The sequence below is a fragment of the Orycteropus afer genome, unplaced genomic scaffold (assembly GCF_000298275.1).
Source record: "Orycteropus afer afer isolate SDZICR_OR568_19922 unplaced genomic scaffold, OryAfe1.0 scaffold00002, whole genome shotgun sequence".
Classification (NCBI taxonomy): Eukaryota; Metazoa; Chordata; class Mammalia; order Tubulidentata; family Orycteropodidae; genus Orycteropus; species Orycteropus afer.
Genome location: NW_006921589.1, coordinates 25,301,827 through 25,320,485, shown reverse-complemented (window position 1 = coordinate 25,320,485; position 18,659 = coordinate 25,301,827). Strand labels below are relative to the sequence as shown.

The following is an 18,659-nucleotide window of genomic DNA, read 5'->3' as shown; positions in this document are numbered from 1 at the left end:
ACTCAGAATTTTTTTTTTTAAAGTAAAGATGAATTGGACAGTGCAGAAAAGAAGGAACATCAGCACCAAGAAAATCAAAAGAATGATATTTTTTAACAGGAAAAAGATGATCTTGAAAGTCACCCTCTTAGGGTCAACCCAAATGACATCCTTAGTCTTATAAGGGAGTCAACAGAATAAAGAGTCAAAAGAATAAATTTTTTAAACACCTCTAATGTAGAATAGGGGAGCTCTGGTAGCATAGTGGCTAAGACACTTGCCTGCTAACCAGACGGCTGGTGGTTCAAACACACCAGCCACTCCTCAGAAGAAAGGTTGGGCAATCCTACTTCCGTAGTGATACTGCCTCAGAAACCCAAGGAGGGGTCGCTATGAGTCGGGGCCGACTCGACGGCACATAACAACAACAACAACAACAATGTAGAATAGCATCCCAAAAGCAACAGAAAATGAAAGCCAAGCGCCTGGCTGGCAGTATCTGAAAGCCAAGGGTAGGAAGAAAGCAAATTACTTGATTCTTGGGAAAGTACTTTATTATATAACTCCCTGGAGTTCTTCACACAAAAGCATCACTTCCTCAGTGGACTAGCTCATAAAAAAAATACCCTTCCACAAAAACAAGCATTTGCCAAGGTGGGACACATCTAATGGAATTCTTACAACATGCTTGTGTATCAGACTAAGAAAACTGAGGACTACGTACATGCTTTGCTTCCACAAAAAGGAGTTTGTTTTTCCCACCCCAATCCAGTAGGCCGATGAGAGCAGCAAAAAAAAAAAAAAAAAAATCATGGCAAAGGCAGCCCTTACATCAGAGAGAGATGTCCGATAAAGAAAATGTTTTTTTGTTTGGTATTGGGCCGCTCCACTCCCACTTAGATCAAGAGCCTGCGTGCTCAGTAAACTCAGAGGCAGCTTCCAAACTGGAAAATGTGGCAAACTCCAAGGAGGAACGAACATGCTCTTGAGCAACTGCTCAGCCCAGGCAGGGGGAGGGGTGGACCAGATGGTCTTTTCCATCCCAGATTTCCATGATCTACAACAGAACCTGGATGACTAAGAAAAAGTGAGATGCATCTTGGAAGCCGCTTTACAAAATAGAAGCCCAAACAAAGGCATTCAATAAGCCAGAGAAATCCAAAAAGGAATGAAAACGGAATCTGGGTAAGCACAGAGAGCAAGCCAGTTTGAAACTGGAGAGAAATAAAGGTCACCCCCAAATCATTGCCTTTTGGAGGGGAAGGGGTCTTAGAGAGCTGCTAGTTGGTGGGTCACAAACCCAAAAGCTCACTAGGACATGCAGATAGCAGAAATTAGGTGAAGTGGCAACAGTGAGGGCAAGGTTAATTGAAAAGCGCATGATCTGTCTAAAAGCATTCAAACTGAAAAAAAAAAAAAAAATTGAAATATGGGTACTGGCCAAATAAAACACATTTTTAAGGCAGTTCAGCCTGGGAGCTTCCCATTTATGGTCTCTGATAGTTTAACTCTTCCTCACTCTATTCCCTTCCCAATACACATGAGGAAACTGAGGCCCAGAGGAGTTACATCATTTGATGATAAGCAAATAGCGGGAGCATGTAGCACAGCCAACGTGCTAGGATTGTGTTACACACTGAGATGATGGGAAAGAGAAACAATCAAACAGCATTTAGGCAAAAGTCTTCTGCCTGCCTTGAGTTCAGGTGTCCTGATTTCACATGGCTAATTCTTTTAGAGAAAGAATTAAATCATTATCTAATTAAACACAAAGCTACTGAGAACTCAAGGAAGATACAAGGAGAAGTACTTATAAATAATAATAATAACCTAAACTAAATAGGAGCATCAGGTACTTGATTTTTCAAAAACAACTGTTAACATGCCCTTGAGAGAACAATCATGGGAGAAGGAAGGGCACCTTAGGCACAGGGAGACAGCTTAGGGGGCAGGAGAGTATGGAGGGATGGACACTGGGAAGTGGTACCTCGGGGAGGAAATTGGAGGGAGCTGTTGCATTGTGGTAAACTGTGGTCAATGACATGAGACAAAGTGTATGTGAACTGCTGTATCGAGAGTGAATTTGCTCTGTAAATCTTCACCCAAATCTAAATAAAATAAAATTTAAAAAAAAAAAAAAAAAACTGTTAAATCAGTGGAGAAATTTGTAAACACTCTATGAGTTCCATTTTATACATGTGAAAAGTGAGGCTCTTAATAACTTCAGGTTTTTTTTTTTAATGCATTATTTATTTATTGTGTAAGTGATGTGTTCAAGGTTCCTATTAGGCCTCCCTGGCACTGGTTAGTATAAATTAAAAAATTAAGGAAACTAAGTGTTTTTTTGTTTTTTAAGGTAATTCTGGGGGTAGGGGAATTCACAATATTAAATAAAATATATTCCTAAGAAATCTTCCTAGGAAACTCCATCAAGTAGGGAGAAGGATGAGAACATCCTCTCTTGAGACAGCTGAACGCTGACTAGACAAAAACTCAAATGGTGCTTTCACCAAACCCACCTCCAGCTAGCCAAAGGGACTTTCCTGCCCTGGTTTCCTTGTACCTAAGGAAACACAAATACACACTCCACAGAAGGAGGGAATGCAGGGTGTGCCCAGGGCAGGCCTTTGGGAAATAAATCTCTCTAGAGGTGCTGGGCTAAACCTTAAACACAAGGTAATAATCTTGGAGCTTTATCGCAGCATATGCATGCATGCTTCCTCCCCCTCCCCCATAAAATTCCAAACATGAGGAAGCACAGCAAATTATTGCTTTTCACAGGCCACTTCAAAAACGCCCTACTTTATCACAGAAAGAATATTCCTTGTGTATGTGAGCGCTTCCATTATGTCTTATTTGAAGGGGAAAATGAAATAAAAATCCTATCCGAGATATTTATAGATCTCATAAAATCTGATTCACTCTCATAAGCTGCTGTAAGCTCGGTCGTCAGGTAAAGCAGAAATGGCAAGTGTAGTAACCAGCGCTGTATTACGCTATATATGTCTAATGCTGGCTCTTAAAAAAAAAAACAAAAAAAAAAACTGCACTAATTTCAAGCTGGAAAAACCTATAAGATGTAAGTCATAAGTAAGACTGGAGAGAAAGAAAAAAGATACAGGTTGGACATTTGCATGAGCAGGCCAAGCAAAGTCAAAAGATATCAAACTAGGCCCAGTTTCCAGGGCCAAAGGGTATGGCTACTCTTTCCCCAGTTCTAAATGCAAGTTAAGAGTTCTGGTGGTGTCGTGGTTAAAGTATTCAACTGCTAACCAAAAGGTCAGCAGTCCTTTCACAGATAAGAAAACTAGGGCCCAGAATGAAGACAGACCAGCACGCTGTTCACGTCCATATAGACTCACTGATTGCCAGACCATGCCCTTTGACTTCTTCCCTGGTGCCTCCTACCTAAGCAGGAGAAAGTATAAATGTAAAATTAAGAGTGATGAGCAGCCTGCCTGGGCTGGGATCCTGCCTCAACTATTTCCAACCTAAAGCTTCAATTTCTCAGTCTGAGAAATGGCGATAAGCAGAATACAGATCTCACAGGGTTTTTTTTGGGAATTAAATGAAATGATGTATATAAACTGCTTTGATCCTTATTAGATGTTATGAAAGATGAAGGTGTACCTGACCCACACCATGGTACTTTCAGCTGCCGCATATACACCCAAAAGCTGGACAATGGATGAGGAAGACCGAAAAACTGATGCTCTGAATTATGGTGCTGGCTTAGAATATTGAGTTTACCATGGACTGGCTGAAGAATGAACAAGGCTGTCTTGGAAGAAGTACAGCCAGAATTCTCCTTAGAAGCAAAGATGGTGAGACTTCATCTCATGCACTTTGACATGTTATCAAGAGGGGCCAGTCCCTGGAGAACGACATCATGGTTGGCAAAGTAGAGGGTCAGTGAAAAAGAGGAAGAAGCTGAACAAAACGTATTAACACAGCGGCTTCAACAACTGCTCAGCCCTAGCAGTGACTGCGAGGACGGCACAGGACGGGGTAGTGTTTGTTCTGTTGCACGCAGGCTCAGCACGAGTCTGGACCGACTCGATGGCACCTAACAACAGTAACAGGTAGTATCATGAAACTTATTATGATAGGCAGAACAGCCAAAAAGGAAGAAGAAAGCAGGTTTCACTATAGTTTTGCAAGTCATTTGCTTTGCAGTCATATTAAGACTACTTGCTTAATCTTCCCCTGCCCCAAGTTTCTCACCTCAAGTGGGAAATTCTGTAATATCTGCCTGTTCCCTGGTTACAAAAACAATGTGCCAAGGACAACAGACAACACTCTGAGCCTTCAGAACAAAAAAGCTCAAAAGGGGTGTTTGTTAGCTGCTCAGAAGCAAACACAAATTCCCATCACAGAGGAGACCATCTCCTGGTCCATATTTTGGAAAACAAAAACCCTGATATAAAGAGAAAAATGTACAAGTTGGGGCTGACAAACTTTGGAATGCAGAAATGAAGTCAGCAACTGAGATCTGACATTGAGAACCATCTCGAGGAGCTCACAGGGAAATCAGTTCTATGTAACGGCCTCCTCACTGAAGACATCCTTCAATGCCATAGGTAAGAACTGAGCTCTATCAACAGGGCCTATAAAGCATCACGATAAATGGAGAAAAGATTGAAGTTGTCAAAAATTCCGTATCACTTGGTTGCACAATCAACACCAATGGAAGCAGCAGTCAAGAAATCAGATGACATACTGCACTGGGAAAATCTGCTGCAAAAGACCTCTTTTAAGTGCTGAAGAGCAAAGATGTCTTTTTGAAGAGCAAGATGTGCCTAACCTAAGCCATGGTATTTTCAATAGCCTCATATGCATGTGAAAGCTGGACAATGAATAAAGAAGACCAAAGAAAAGTTGATGCTTTTGAGTTGTGATGTTGGTGGAGAATACTGAAAGTACCATGGACTGCCTGAACTAAAATTTGTCCTGGAAGAAGTGCAGCCAGAATGCTCCTTGGAACCGAGAAAGGCCAGACTTCTCACCTACATTGATCATGCTGTCAGAATGGACCATTCCCTGGACAAAGATATCATGCTTGGTAAAGTGGAGGGTCAGCAAGAAAGGGGAAGGCCCTCAATGAGGTGGATTGACACAGTGGCTGCAACGATGGATTCAGATATGGCAAGGATTGTGAAGATGGTGCATGACCGAGCAGTGTTTTGTTCTGTTGCACACAGGGTCACTGTAAGTTGGAGCTGACTTAATGGCACCTAATAACAACATAGTGACAAAGACCAGGAGAATCAACCAATCAGTCTCAGAGGAAATACAACCAGAATTCTCCTTAGAAGGGAGGACGGTGAGACGTCAGCTTGCTTCCCTTGGTCATGTCATCAAGAAGGACCAATCAGTAGAAAAGCGCATCGTATTTGGTAAAGCAGAGTGTCAGTGAAAATTCTCAATGATGGAGTGACACAATAGGCATAGCCATGGACCCAACACATCGATGATCATAAAGACGGTAAAGGACCATAATAACATTGTGTTCTGTTACAAACAGAGTTGCTAAGAAACTGAGCCAACTCAATAGCAACTAACAACAACATAATGATCATACGAACAAACACTAAAAGCTCAAAAGGTAGAAGTTGAAGGTGGATTGAGTCTATTTCAACTCCTTTGTATGTGGAACAAATTTGCCGCCTCTCCCAAAGTAAGAGCCAACACTAGGATATTCATTGAATTCTTGCTATCTCAGCTCTGGAAAGTGCGTGTGAGACTGCCACACACTGCTGCGGGATCAGGAGCAGGCGGGCATCCTCTTGCAGGGCAATTGTTCCACAGCTAATTGCCATTTTCACAGCTGGGTTGAGCTTTCCAAAAGGCATCCTTCAACCTTGAGCTCTGAGCTCCTCTCATGATGTTGTCTCTTGCCAACCATACCCCCATCAAAGACAGTTTATATATGAAAGGATGTAGCTATGGTACATACAATGTTGCACACATCACAGTTTGAAAAAGAGGCCTTTCTAAGGTTTCTTTGTGAAGATCACCACACGCTCATGATCATTACCACAGGAACGAAGCCTCCTATGGTGGTGGAGGCAGGCGCGTTGCCTGAATGCCCTCAGCAGCCAGTTTATTTTTGTTCCTCTTACTAGAAAGATGGTTCCTTTGAAATTCTTTATAAATAGAATCTACTTCCAAACAGTGAGGTCAGTAATAAATATGAAGAGCTGCTACCTTATGCCTATCTGACACCATCTGACAGATGTCCATGCAAACATCCATCCCTTTAAAACCACAGAGCACCCTGAGGTAAGGGGAAAATATGGCTGAGGGTCTGCAGAGAATGAGTTATATGAAGCACAGAACGGCTGGAGTTGGATGTCCAGCACCACAAAGGTACCAGAAATGGAATTGGTTGAGGTTAAGCAAAGCTCTGGTAGGGCAGAGGAAGTGTGAGCCAACAGGACCGCCATAGACACATTAGGGTGAGAGAAAGAAAAACATGAAAAACATAATGATACTTGGGCAGCTGCTAGATAAAGAACATCCAACAGCACTGGCCTGTTTTGATTACAAACCTCCATTATACTTTGATTTCAAGTTATACGAGAAATGAAATATTTCAATATGAGGAGCAAGCAAAGAATCTGACATACCATGAACCCTTCTAAAGACCCATGGCTCTCAGCCTTAGAGGCTCATTGGAATCACCTGGAAGTCTTAAAACTACTGAAGCCTAGGTCCCCACTCACAGGGGTACTAATTAAATTGATCTGGGGTGTAGTCCAATTTGAGAACGATTGCTAAGGACATCATAAAATCTTAATCCAGTCCCCAAATAGCAATTGAATGTCTCTTGCATTTGAGACTCTCTTAGAAGCTGAAGGGTTACATATTAAAAAATTTATTACTAAAATTATAACCAAGATATGATCCCTGCTCTAAACCTTACAACCTAACTGGAAAAATAAGACAACTGGGGGGGTGGGGGAAGAAAAAAAAAGCTATACTCTAAGATAGAACTGAAAAGTGTCTTGAGGGAATAAAAAGTTCCATACAAGAGTATAGAACTAGCAGCAATCACTGCTGCTCAGGGAAAAGAAGTGAGGTTTCTCGGAAGACAAGCAAATCTCTGGAACCTAAAGGATGGGTAGAATCTGGGCAAAGAATTCAAGGGGGAAAGAAAGGAAAAGGCTGAAGGAATCAGTATAACTAAAGACAGAAGCAGGGGAAATACCTGTGCATTGAGTGGCCAATTTGGATGGCATTTACTACATGTGAAAGGAAAGAAAACTAGAGAATATTATTCACAGTCAGTCTTGGAACACTTTGACTCTTAGAAGTTGACCTTATCCTATAAGCAATTATCCATTGACCCTTGGTAAGCTATGCTGAGTGGTGATGGAGACTACACTAGGATAACAGTAGAGGGAGCAGAAAGTTGAAGACCAGTTCTGAAGCCTGACAGGAACCAAATCAATGGGGTTTTTCAACTGATTAGATTCAAGAGGAAGAAAGGAGCCAAAGATGGCTGAAGGATCGAACCTAGACCACAGGAAGAATGACTGTGTTAATAGAAGAAACAGGGAAGCCACAAAAGAAGGAGGCTCATGGGAGAAGTTGGTGAGTTTAGGGTTCAGGCCAACCTCAAAAGTCTTTGTTGTCAGACCCATATTTCCAACTCCAAAATGTGGGTTTCAAACTCAGAAATATACCTGGAATTGGAGAGGTAGCCTATGGAGAAAGAGTCTATTCAGGAAGGAAACAGTTCTGTGGGACAAGGTCCAAAAAAGGAGTTTCACCATAACCATCAGAGTTGGGGGTAGAGGGAGAGGTATAGGAAAGGGCAAAAGGTAACTGGGGCAAAGGAGGGAACAGATTTCCCTTTACCATTTCCTCCCTAGAGACCAGTGCACAAATGAGGCCTGCTTCATCCTCCAGCCCTAAAATAACTTTTTTTTTTCTTACCCTTGCAGAGGATGAATTTCACCCCACCTGCTCATTATAATACAAGATAGTTTTTTCCATTAACAAATGTATAAAACATTACAACTTCACTGTCCATTCAACCCTCTGAAGCATTTAAAAAACATTTCAAAAAAGGCGTTCATGAATTGAAACCTGGATTGCTGTTAAAGTTTCTTGCAGTTTCTTTGTTAGCAAAATGTCAAAGACAAAGCCATTGCACATTTGATGCTTTCTTCATAAGACCCTACTCCATCTTCCATCCAACGCTTTGTCACATACACCTAAAGCACCACCCTCATAACCCCAGCCCATTTGCTATTAAGTGGCAGTGCTTTCATATAAGACTAGAATTGAAACTGAAGGCTTTTGTTTCGTCTTTTTCCAGCATAGTGTCATTTCCAGGACCACATTATTAGAAGTGGAAAAGGGATTAAATTGCACAAATAAGCTTCTCCAAGATATTTAATGGTTTGGGTTAGGGCCCTGACAATTCCAAAATTCAATGCTTTTGTACTCTTCAAGCTAAAACGGGGATTTCTTTCCCCGTTTAAAAAAAAAAAAAAAAAAGGAATGAGAAATGACTCAAAGCACACTCAGCTCAGTGTGATGGAAAGTAAGCAAACTGAGTCTGAGCCCTAGAACCATCAATGTAACAATAAGCTGTGCGACCTTAGAAGGTTCAATGCCTTGTCTGGTTTCAATAATCACCCGTTTTAACCCTAGCGTTTAGAGTTGGGGAAGCCAAGGCCCTTTACAGATTTGAAATTCTAAGATTCTATGCTCCTAACTTTGGTACAAGGCCCTGGTCGTCTGACTTCAATATGACCCTCAAGAAATGTCAATAAACCCATATTTAGAAATAGATATCGCATATGGCTCTACATTCATTATTTTAATTACCTCTAATCATTTCCGAATGACACAGACATGGATGATGTTTCCTGGTTATTATGGACATGCGTACTCACACTGTATACTTATCTGCCCTAAAAGTATCCAGCTCCAGCAAGCCATTAGCTTTTAGCAGGTTCAGAACAGAATTTAGCAAATTTTGATCATATTTTATAAACAAAGCTGTAACAAAGGAGGTAAATAATACAAATCAATGCACAGATAAATGCTCAAAAGTACATACTCACAGAACTAGAGTGCCTCTTTTTTAGCAACTATGTTCTATATTACTTAATTTTGAACATGCTTTGTCTCGTCTACTGAAGTACAAGTTCCTAGGTAGCAGAACATATGTCCAATTCAACTTTGCATTACACAAACACAGTATTTTGCACACAACAAGGGCTTAAGGAATAAAGTATTTGCTGCGAAATAGCTTCCATAGTTTAATATAAACAAAGACAATCCCACGAGGTATAACTGAGTCCATCTCCCAGCTTAATCAAGAATGGTGTCATCACTCATACCTCAAGCAGGCTGATAGTAGACTTACATCCCAAGGCTGCCTTACAACATCTATATATCAAGCATGTGGTATATGGAGTTGGAAGTTTCTCTAATAGAGGGTAGAATAGATAGGATGCATTCAACAGGACCAAGTTCTTGAGGCTACACCAAAATACTAAGTGAGGAAAGCAAGAAAGGACTCAAGGCAGTAGAAAAAATTCTGGAAATTGCCAGCAGCCAATACTATGAGTTGGGGCCGACTCGATGGCAAATAACAACAACAACAATAAAGGTGAGTTAAGGGGTGAAGCAAGATCATGGTTAACACTGGTAAAAGCAAGTCCGAGTAATGTCAGTACTTTGCTTATTTTGGGAATTCCTAGACTAAATTGAATAAGGGGGATGTTTTCATGCAGATATTCTAAAATGAGCATAAAAGTAATTCAGGGACTGCAAGGGAACTTTTTTTTTTTTTTTTTAACTTGTCAATTTAACATTAATGATTAGATACAGTAACTTGTTCCAACAAGTTCTACATCATTAGTAGTTGCAGAATAGCTGTTCCTGGTCAGTCTGGCCTTTGGGGTTAAAACATTTCCACCTGCTTACTCTCAGCAAGTGCTGTGCTGATGGGGAAGAACAAAGGGATTTGTAGAGAGATTCAGTTTCTCCCTCTCACCTTCAGGCACCACACGCTTAGAGTTGGGGAGCTGTCCTAAACTTTCAGCAAATCCCAATTTCAACATACATGCTGACGACTGATATACTGAGCAAACTAGAATCACAGAGGCGGTCTCTGCATTTGTCAGTCGTGGGATCCAGCAAAGGTGATGACTGTTACACACCACTGTAAACCACAGAGACAGGGTGCCTCTACCAATTGGTCTGGTACCACAGCAGCTCTCCAACAGTAAGAGCCAGTTGGGGCTAGCCAGAGTAGCCTTTCCCAATGGGAACAAGAAGTGATTAAAGGAAGATGTCAATGTCTTCCTGTACTCAAGAAGGTAAAGTACAGGGATTATCTGAAGATAGAGGAATCTGGAGATTTGTAAGAGAAGAGCTACTAAAAGCCCTATTAGGACCCTTTCTCCAAACTATCCCAGTTTAAGTGGAGACACAATAGCTCCCACTGGCATTTATATAATTAGAATGGGCTGGGAGAAAGGAAGAGCCCACACTTGAATACATAAAGTCTCTGCTATTCCCAGACATAAATCATTTCAGGGTAAGGCTGTCACAGAGCCTCTTCTGCTCTGCCCTTTAAATGGATTGGACCCCAACATCTCATTCTCCTTAGGGTAGGGAGTGGGGGTAGGAGTTTCATGGAGAACAAAGAATGGTGACTTCCTTTCTCCCCCTGACTAAGGACAGAAGTAGTAGAAATACCTGCATTGTAACATTCACCCACTTTAAAATACCAAACTGCGAACAGGTAGACAGAAGGGAGAGCCCCTGAGAGAGAGCCCCTAAATCTACACAAAGATGTGTCTGTTAAAAGGTGGAGATGAATCTACTGAAGAACAGCTAAGTGTGTGATTGATCGCATTCCCACGTGCTTTCATTTTAAGACACATTTATGAAGTGATTGCATCCTTACAAAGAAAGATCTGGATAACGAGGGTAGCTTTAAGGTTTTTTTTTTTTTTTTCATGTACCAAGTCCCTGTTTCGAATGATGAAATAGACTCATGGTAACTGAAGAGCACACAAATTACATTTTTTTAAAAAAAAAAGCCAGCTATTTTATCCTTTCTGTGTGGTTTGCAAGGCTCCTTTGTGTCTACAAATCTCCCTTGGTGGTGCTGTTGCCAGGAATGTCTAATTCATGACAAGGTTTTCTGCAAATTGGGGACAGAGGCAAACCTGCGGATGGACTGACACCACAGTTTGCTTTTGTCTTTCTGGCTGAGACAGCACCTGGCTGATCAGGCCCATATAAGGTACTGCAAAGGCAAGCTCACCATGGAGAGGGAGAAGCAATGTGACTTCACAGGCCAAATCCCATCCCTGCACCATGAGGCTGTTCTTGGAAGGCAACCATGGCTGTTGGTTGTCCCCTAGAGACGCCTTGTACCAAAGGCCCTTGCAAAAAGTGTTTTCGGGTGCCTGAAACCAAGATGAAATTGCAGTGTTATTAGGACACTTTAGTCCCTAACAGTAGCCAAGTATGCCATTAGTTTAAAACAATGGGCGGTGGGGGAGGGAGGAATGCTCTATGATTTATTTATTTGTTTCCAGTAGCAGTGGAAAATTTTCTCTGAGCAGAAGGGAGGCCTGAAACTGACCCTATCTGCCAATTATGAATCAGCATTAACAACAAACATAAATTTTCAAGTACGCATACTACTCTCCTCAATAGCATGAAGCCAAGCTATGTCCAAATAAGACTCAGGGCTTCATTACCTGGCTCGCATTTATGAAGTAGGAGACTAGGTAGAAAGAATACATCACAATCCTAAAAACCTTTGCAAGCTTTGGAAGAATTTTGAAAATCCTTTTTATTTTCAAAGTTAACACGGGGCCTAGAAAAGCCAAGGATTAGAACCAAAGTCATGAATGGGTTCCCTTTCTCCATCTTCAAGTGGGACCTATAAGCTACTCCAGCTTCTGTCCTACCCTTGACTTTTTCCTGCTTTTGCTCAAACAGCTCTTGGAAATGTTCCTGCAAGTTTCCAAAGAGCTTAAGGCTGGTAGTCTTCAGAGCTGTGCGTCAGCTGAATTCCCTAAAATAATAGACCACATAAGCACAGTGTAATTTACAGTTATATGACAAGCAGCGATGATGTTACTTGGGCCAAGTGCTTAAGTATGCAGTCAGAGCCCAGGAATGGAGAGCTGTTAATGTAGGATATCCATCTGGATTTTAAAATTACACAGGCAACAGTTTTCAGAGTTGGAGCTTTATGTGGCTAAGATATTGTCACCTGAAAACGCAATGTCAAAATGACAATCCTCAAGACACAAGGGCCATCACGAGCTCAATGACTGTTAAGCAGGACAAATATCCCAAAGCATAAGCTTAAAATAAAATCTCTAAATTGTTAGGGTCCATCCTCAATTTTCAAATGCACGGAAATTCTTGAGTTTGTCATAGAAGCTACTCTTTGTCTAGAAACCAAATCAGATATTTGGGATCTTCTTATTTCACTCATCTCTTTGAGGCCAGGGACTTTGTTGACTTTAAGAAAGAACATCTAACAATTGCTCCCATCTGACCTCTAAAATCTGATTACCACAGAGCATCAGGAAGCTTCTTCCCGTCTGAGTTCTTTGTAGCAACATTCTTGGGCTGTTTTGAGCAAAGGAGTCTCAAAATTTCACCATCTGATGGCTGATTTGGGGTGAACAGTTGCATATAACCACCACCAATCCCCTTGTTAGACTCGGAAGTAGCAACAGGACAGGGGGAGGGGAGGAAGAGATGGAGGCTGGAGGTTCGGTCATTCCTGTGAACTAAGGGTCATGGTCAACTTTACATAGAGCAGTTGTGACTAGAGTCCAGAGCAGAAAGCTCCTTGCAGTGATATCTTATTTAACAAGTGCTTCCCCGTGAGTTATGCTTCAGAATGGACAATGAGCGTGCTTCTGAAATAGCTTGGCCAAAGGGTTTAAGGTGAGGCTGGTTGGCAGTTGGAGAGGTAAGGGGAGTGAAGAGAGGGGAGGAGGGTTAGCAAATCCTTTTGCCTACAATAGAAACTAGGCTATAGAGGTTCTTTGAAGAGGGTGAGGAGGAAAGGGGAGGGGAGAAGGAAAAGCAGAGAAGACTTCTCGGGAAACAATAGATCTAATACATCCTCTAATTGTCAAACCAATGATGCTTCTTTACAGATCCAGAATTTCTTCTGGATGTGGAGCTAGATCTAGAAAAGCAGGTTTCCCCTGGAGAAGTCTCTCCCAAAAGCAGGTTTTACTACTGTGAAGACTTGAACCAAAACAAAGTTGTGTGATTCATCAGGAGAGAACGTTGTAACCAATAAAGCCAACTTTCTTCCCTCTGACACTGCTCCAGCAGTTAGTCACAAGCAGGGTCTGCCTTGGGCAGACTGACTCAATCAACAGATTCCCTTCCCTAACCTGTCTAGACAGTTGTTAAAATGCAACTGCTTTAACACCAGTGGGCTGATAGTGTGAAATGAAGGCTATTTCAGCAGACAAAATTCTGTCAGTAGTTTGGTTTAATTAGCATGTGAAATAAAAAAATGGATGGACACTTTATCTTGTTAAAGATAAGAGAAATGAGACACTGAAGAAATGCTTTGTGCTAAAAAATGTGTGTGTGTGTGTCCAGAGAGACGAAAGTCCCGATTATCTGCCCGCATCCTTGGACAGGAAGGAATACATGTGCAGGCACAGAGGCACCGGAGGCCAATACCTTGAGGAAAACTCACAGCCTCGAATCAGGAGATAACAACTGGTAACAAAGGTACAGTCAGAGAATGTGCTTTCGAAAGCCAAACCTCACTCGCTAAAGCAGCAACTGTTACATCCCAGCCTCAAGCTGGCAAATCCTGCTTTGGATCCTGGCAGAGGAAATTCAGCCGTTCATTAGCCTTAACAAGCTGCTGTCACCGAGCAGGGAAGTTACACGAACAGCCACACACCAAGCCTCACTCAGCCCTCCCCAAGGGCAACCGGGTTTCTCCAAAACAGACTGTACAAGTTAAGACTTAAGCTGTGAAAATCCAGACCATCTTCTTGGACTTCCCATGGTGCACACTGTAGAATTTTTAAAAGAATACCCGTGTTTCCCCCACACACACACCATCTTTCTGGCAGAACGTCCCTTCAGCAGCTCCTAAGCGCTGCTGAGAAAACCACTGCTTCCGCAGTAGACCCAGGACTCTCCACTGACCAGCACTTTCTTTATTCTACTTCACAAAGCCCAGGGAACTTGTCACCAACCCTACTTCGCCCTGGCTAGGGCACCTAGCCAACTTGGTGTCCGTGCCCTTCAGCATCATGAGTTTTTTTCACTAGTCCTCTAAGACAAAGCCAAAAGCATCCTCGCATGAACCACTCCATCTCCAGAGGTTGTGCTATCTCACTGGAGAGGGACCTCAAACAAAAAGAGAAAGAAGGACGCATACACACAGTGTTTTCTTCCTGGAGGCATTTGACTGAGGAAACCTACAGCGCATTGTCAGCCTAAGAGAGTCCTCCAGACCTCCTTGTAGATATCTTTGGGTGTCTTTTGTCACTAGGCTTCTCTCCCTTCTGTTCACCTTCCAGTGTTAAAAATCGGGCCCCTATTCTTTATCCACACTCACTAATAACTAGGTAAACTCCGCTTTGCTCCTGCCTCCCCCACATCTGATGGTTGTCAGCACCAGTTGAAAAGAGATGAACCTGATTTCAGGTACCAAGTAGGTAGAGCTCATGGATGCAGGGACGTGGTTTCCTGGCAACTGTTCCTCATAAAGCCCAGGCCAGCTTCCCACCCGGCTCCGCCGAAGCCCAGAAGTTAGGTAGGTCTTTGCTGGGGGACAGTGCGTCCCACAACGTGTGCGCAAGGATGTGTGTTGGTGAGTGAATGCAGGCAGCTCGGACCGCTGCTCCGCTGGGCACACGAAGGAACTAGGGGGAGGTAAGCGCTATGACTGTTTCAAAAAACATTTCCAACAACACACAGCCAAAATGGAAAAAAAAAAAAAAAAAAGATTAAAAATAAAACCAAGAAAAGAAAGAAAATACAACCCAAAGCCCACACCAACGCAGCCCCTGCGTCTCCGCCGCCACCACACGATTTACACAAGTAATTTAAATCATTCACCTGCTGCCAGGTCTCCTCCAGGGATGGCAAAGCTGAGAAGTAGCCGGTGTCGTGGACAAGTTGTAGCTCCTGGAATATACTATAACTAGCCAACACGTCCATGCTGCTGCTGCCGGGCAAAACGGGAGGCGAGACCCTCCCCCGGACACAGTTGGGTCTGTTTGTTTGTCAGTCTGTCTGGTTCACCCCCCAAGAAGGCAGACATCCAGTGGCCCTTTTGTTTTGTTTTGTTTCAGTCAACTAAAAAAAAAAAAAAAATCAATGCAGGAGAGAGGGAGAGAGGAGGTGAGAGAGAAGAGACTGAGTGGGGTGGATGGAGAGAGGCGTCCAGCGTGTACAGTGCAGACGGCTGCCAGGAAAAGGGGACTTCTCCACGGGAGTAACAATCCCCTTCCAGGGCTCTAATCACTCCAGCTCGTGGATCAGGAAGGGGGATGCAAACTCACTGACACGAAGCTGCCATCTATTTCTGCAGCGCTGTTCGCTCCTAATGCAATCTTTGCTCTTTATTTTGGGAGGTTGCATTTTTTTTTTCTCGCGATCGCTTCTCCCCCCACCTTTCCCTTCCCTCCCCACCCCCTACCCCATCCTCGCTAGTTTGTAGTCTCCTCCCCCCCTTTTCTCCTCCTCCTGCTCTTCCCCCTCCCCAAACTCCCTCCCTCTGCCGGGCTCTCCGCGCAGCCGTGGGATCTCGGAGGAGGGCGTCCATTAGGCCGCGTGTGACCATGTAAGGTAAACAGGGGACTCATGAAGTCACTCAGGACCAATGGGGATCGCAGAGCGGGACCTGGGGCGGGGTTTGGCCCTGGCAGCGAGCGCCGATTGGCGCGTGGTGGATCTCCCTGCTGCCTTACAAGGCGGTGCGAGGAGAGCTATTTTTAGAGGGCTATATAAGGGGGCCGAGGCGGTCGCGCGGCAGCCGGGGAATGCGAGCTAGGGGACGGGGAGGGCTCCGCCACTTCGTGCCGGCTCCCGGGACGCCGAGGCGGCCCGCGCGGGCTCAGGTTGCTCGCCGGCTCCGACCTTCGCTCTGGTGTCCAGTGAAGCTTCTGACGGCGGGAGCCTGCGCCCCTCCGAGGGGCGGCGGTCGCGTGACGCCCTCTTGGCGTCGGCGCGGGCGGTCTGGAGGTGAATGTCCAGAGTGCTGGGTTAGGATGCCTCCTGGAGGAGAAGTGGTGCGGGAGAGACGCGGAGAAGTTAAGGGGGGAAATGACACTGTGCGCTCCGCATGCCTCCTAGGCACGGGCGAGGAACAGCGAGAGAAAGACACTGCCGAGGAGGCCCCAAATCACTAAAAATAGTAATAAGTTGGGGGGTGGGGAGAAAGCCCCTTAACGAGCCCTCTATTTTTTCTCCCACCCCCCACCTCCCAGCTGCCAAGGTGCAGAAAAGCAGCGCCGGAGGAAGACCCGGCACACAATGGAGCAGAACAAAGGGGAGCGTGCGGAGAGCGACCGCGCGGCGCGCAGTCCCCGCCCCGGCCGCGCGCGCCCCGGTGCGCGCCGCTGCCACCACCTTCCGCGCGCTCCTCCCGACCTGGAGCGTGTTGGGGGCCAGCTTTCTGACTCCCGTTCAGAGTTGATTGAAAGGGACCATTTAGCCTGAGTGTGTGTTAGAGAATAGCCGGAGCCCGGGTAGACTTGGGGCCGGGCCTGGAGCTGCTAGCGAGGGAGATGTCAGTGAGGCTCCAAAGCTGAAATACGGAGATACGTAGGTAGAAATCCTGTTAGCTCTAAAACGAAAGCCCAGGACAACACACGTTTTAGAATTGACCAGTTGTTTCTTGACCTTAAATGGTTGGAGTGGTTCAAACCCCTTGCCCACAGCGACCCTATTGGTCAGAGTAGAACTGCTCCATAGGGTTTCTAAGGCTGTAAATCTTTATGGAAGGTGAAGGCCACATCTTTCTCCTTCAGAGCCACTGGTGGGTTGAACCGCCTTCCTTTCAGTTAGCAGTCAAGCGCTTTAACCACTGCCAACCAAGCTTCCTTAGGGTGGTTCAAGATATTACTAGTTAGTTTATTATACTCCGTGAGGGAGCAAACCAGAATCTTTGAGACGGAGGGAAGGTAGAAAACCTTTTCTGATTTGTTGGAGAAAGTCCTTCCTTCCACCTTCTCAAAACTATTCTGATTGTCTTTGTGGGGGGGTAAAGAGACCATTGAGAAGCACTGGGGCAGAAGATAAAGAGTAATGGGATAAGGAAAGGAATGTAAATATAGGAAACTCTGGACGCAAAATGCAAGGCAAGACCACAGCGTATAATTTGATGTCTTTGAGACACAAATGAACTTAATTTTTGTTTTTACTACTGTTGTCATGTTTGAACAAACTATGATATACCTGTTAACCTGTGAGTATGGAAGTCTTACAAATAGAGTTGCAAAAAAAAAAAAGCAGGGTAGTGGCATCTGACCTTCTCTAACTTCACAAGAAAGAAGCAGGATCCAGAACAACATCAGCACCCCAAGGCTGATTGCTGTGAGGTGGAGATCAGGCGTGCCTCCACCCTCCAACCTTTTTACCAATTCTGTCACCAACCATCCCTCCCATAGCACTCTCTGCTTCTCTGCAGCGTTCAGTAGTTCATTGCTGTGGCCACACAGAACTCACAAACACTATCACGATTATGGGTTTTATTAGGGAAATAACTGGGTACAGTTCAGCATTGGAAACAACTCGGGATACAATTCTTCAATAAGGACAGCTTCTCAGTCATGCCTGCCTCAGACACACTTCTTTCTGGCCTGGGTCTGTGCCCTTGCCCTGCTCCGGCAAGCGTTACAAAACTCTTTCATCTCTGAAGATAGGTGCCCAGAGAGGCACCCCACTCCACCAGCAAGCCGTCTGCCTGAAGGCACTCCGCTTTCTCCCTCTGTGGGCCAGCCAGCCTGCTGCTCTGCCTCGTGCTGGACTCTTGGTTCTGTTGGTTGCTGCTGCCTCTGTTGCTGTTGTCTCAGCACAGGGATCTCAGATCCAAGCATGCGCTCCACTCCTGGCTCTTCTGTCTTGATGGTAGTGAGATCCCCCTTTCTGCCTCTAGGATGGTTCCTTTTAAGCCCAGCAGAATGGCAAAACTGACCCATCCCCACATTAGGGTTCCATACACCTTATTTCCATGGTCCCCCAAGGGTGCCATGCACCTTACTTATATTATTAACAAGCTATCCCCTTGGTGGGCCACAAGCAAGCACGTCGTATTTGCGTAGTCCCACCCAGTCATCTGGTGAGAGTCACAAAGATCATGGCTAGAAGAGCCCCATTGCAGTTCACTATATACCACAACAGCAAACCCTGTGAAAGCTGGAACTTGTGTAAGGCAGAAACCTGCCAGAGAAGGAAAACCCAAATATTTTCCCAACAACGAAACGGTCATGATAGGAAAGTGGGAAGACTGTACTCTGGCAGATGGAGAAAACTTGTGAGACCTGGAAAAATAAGGCAGTCCCATCGAGTACCAGTTCTCACAGATTTCAGTGTAATAAACCCAAAAACCAAACCCACTGCCATCAAGTCAATTCCAACTCATAGTGACCCTATTAGACAGAGTAGAACTGTCCTATGGTTCCCAT

The 18,659-nt window shown here is 44.3% G+C and overlaps 1 protein-coding gene across 1 annotated transcript in view; it reads right to left on the bottom strand.

Annotated features, from left to right (window-relative positions):
• The window catches only part of KLF7 (Kruppel like factor 7), a 107,075-nt gene extending 91,886 nt beyond the window's left edge, over nt 1-15,189 (bottom strand). Inside the window, exon 1 of the mRNA XM_007934771.2 lies at nt 15,088-15,189. Coding sequence (XP_007932962.1) covers nt 15,088-15,189 — 102 coding nt within the window. The remainder of the gene's footprint in view (nt 1-15,087) is intronic.
• Nucleotides 15,190-18,659: the final 3,470 nt, after the last annotated feature.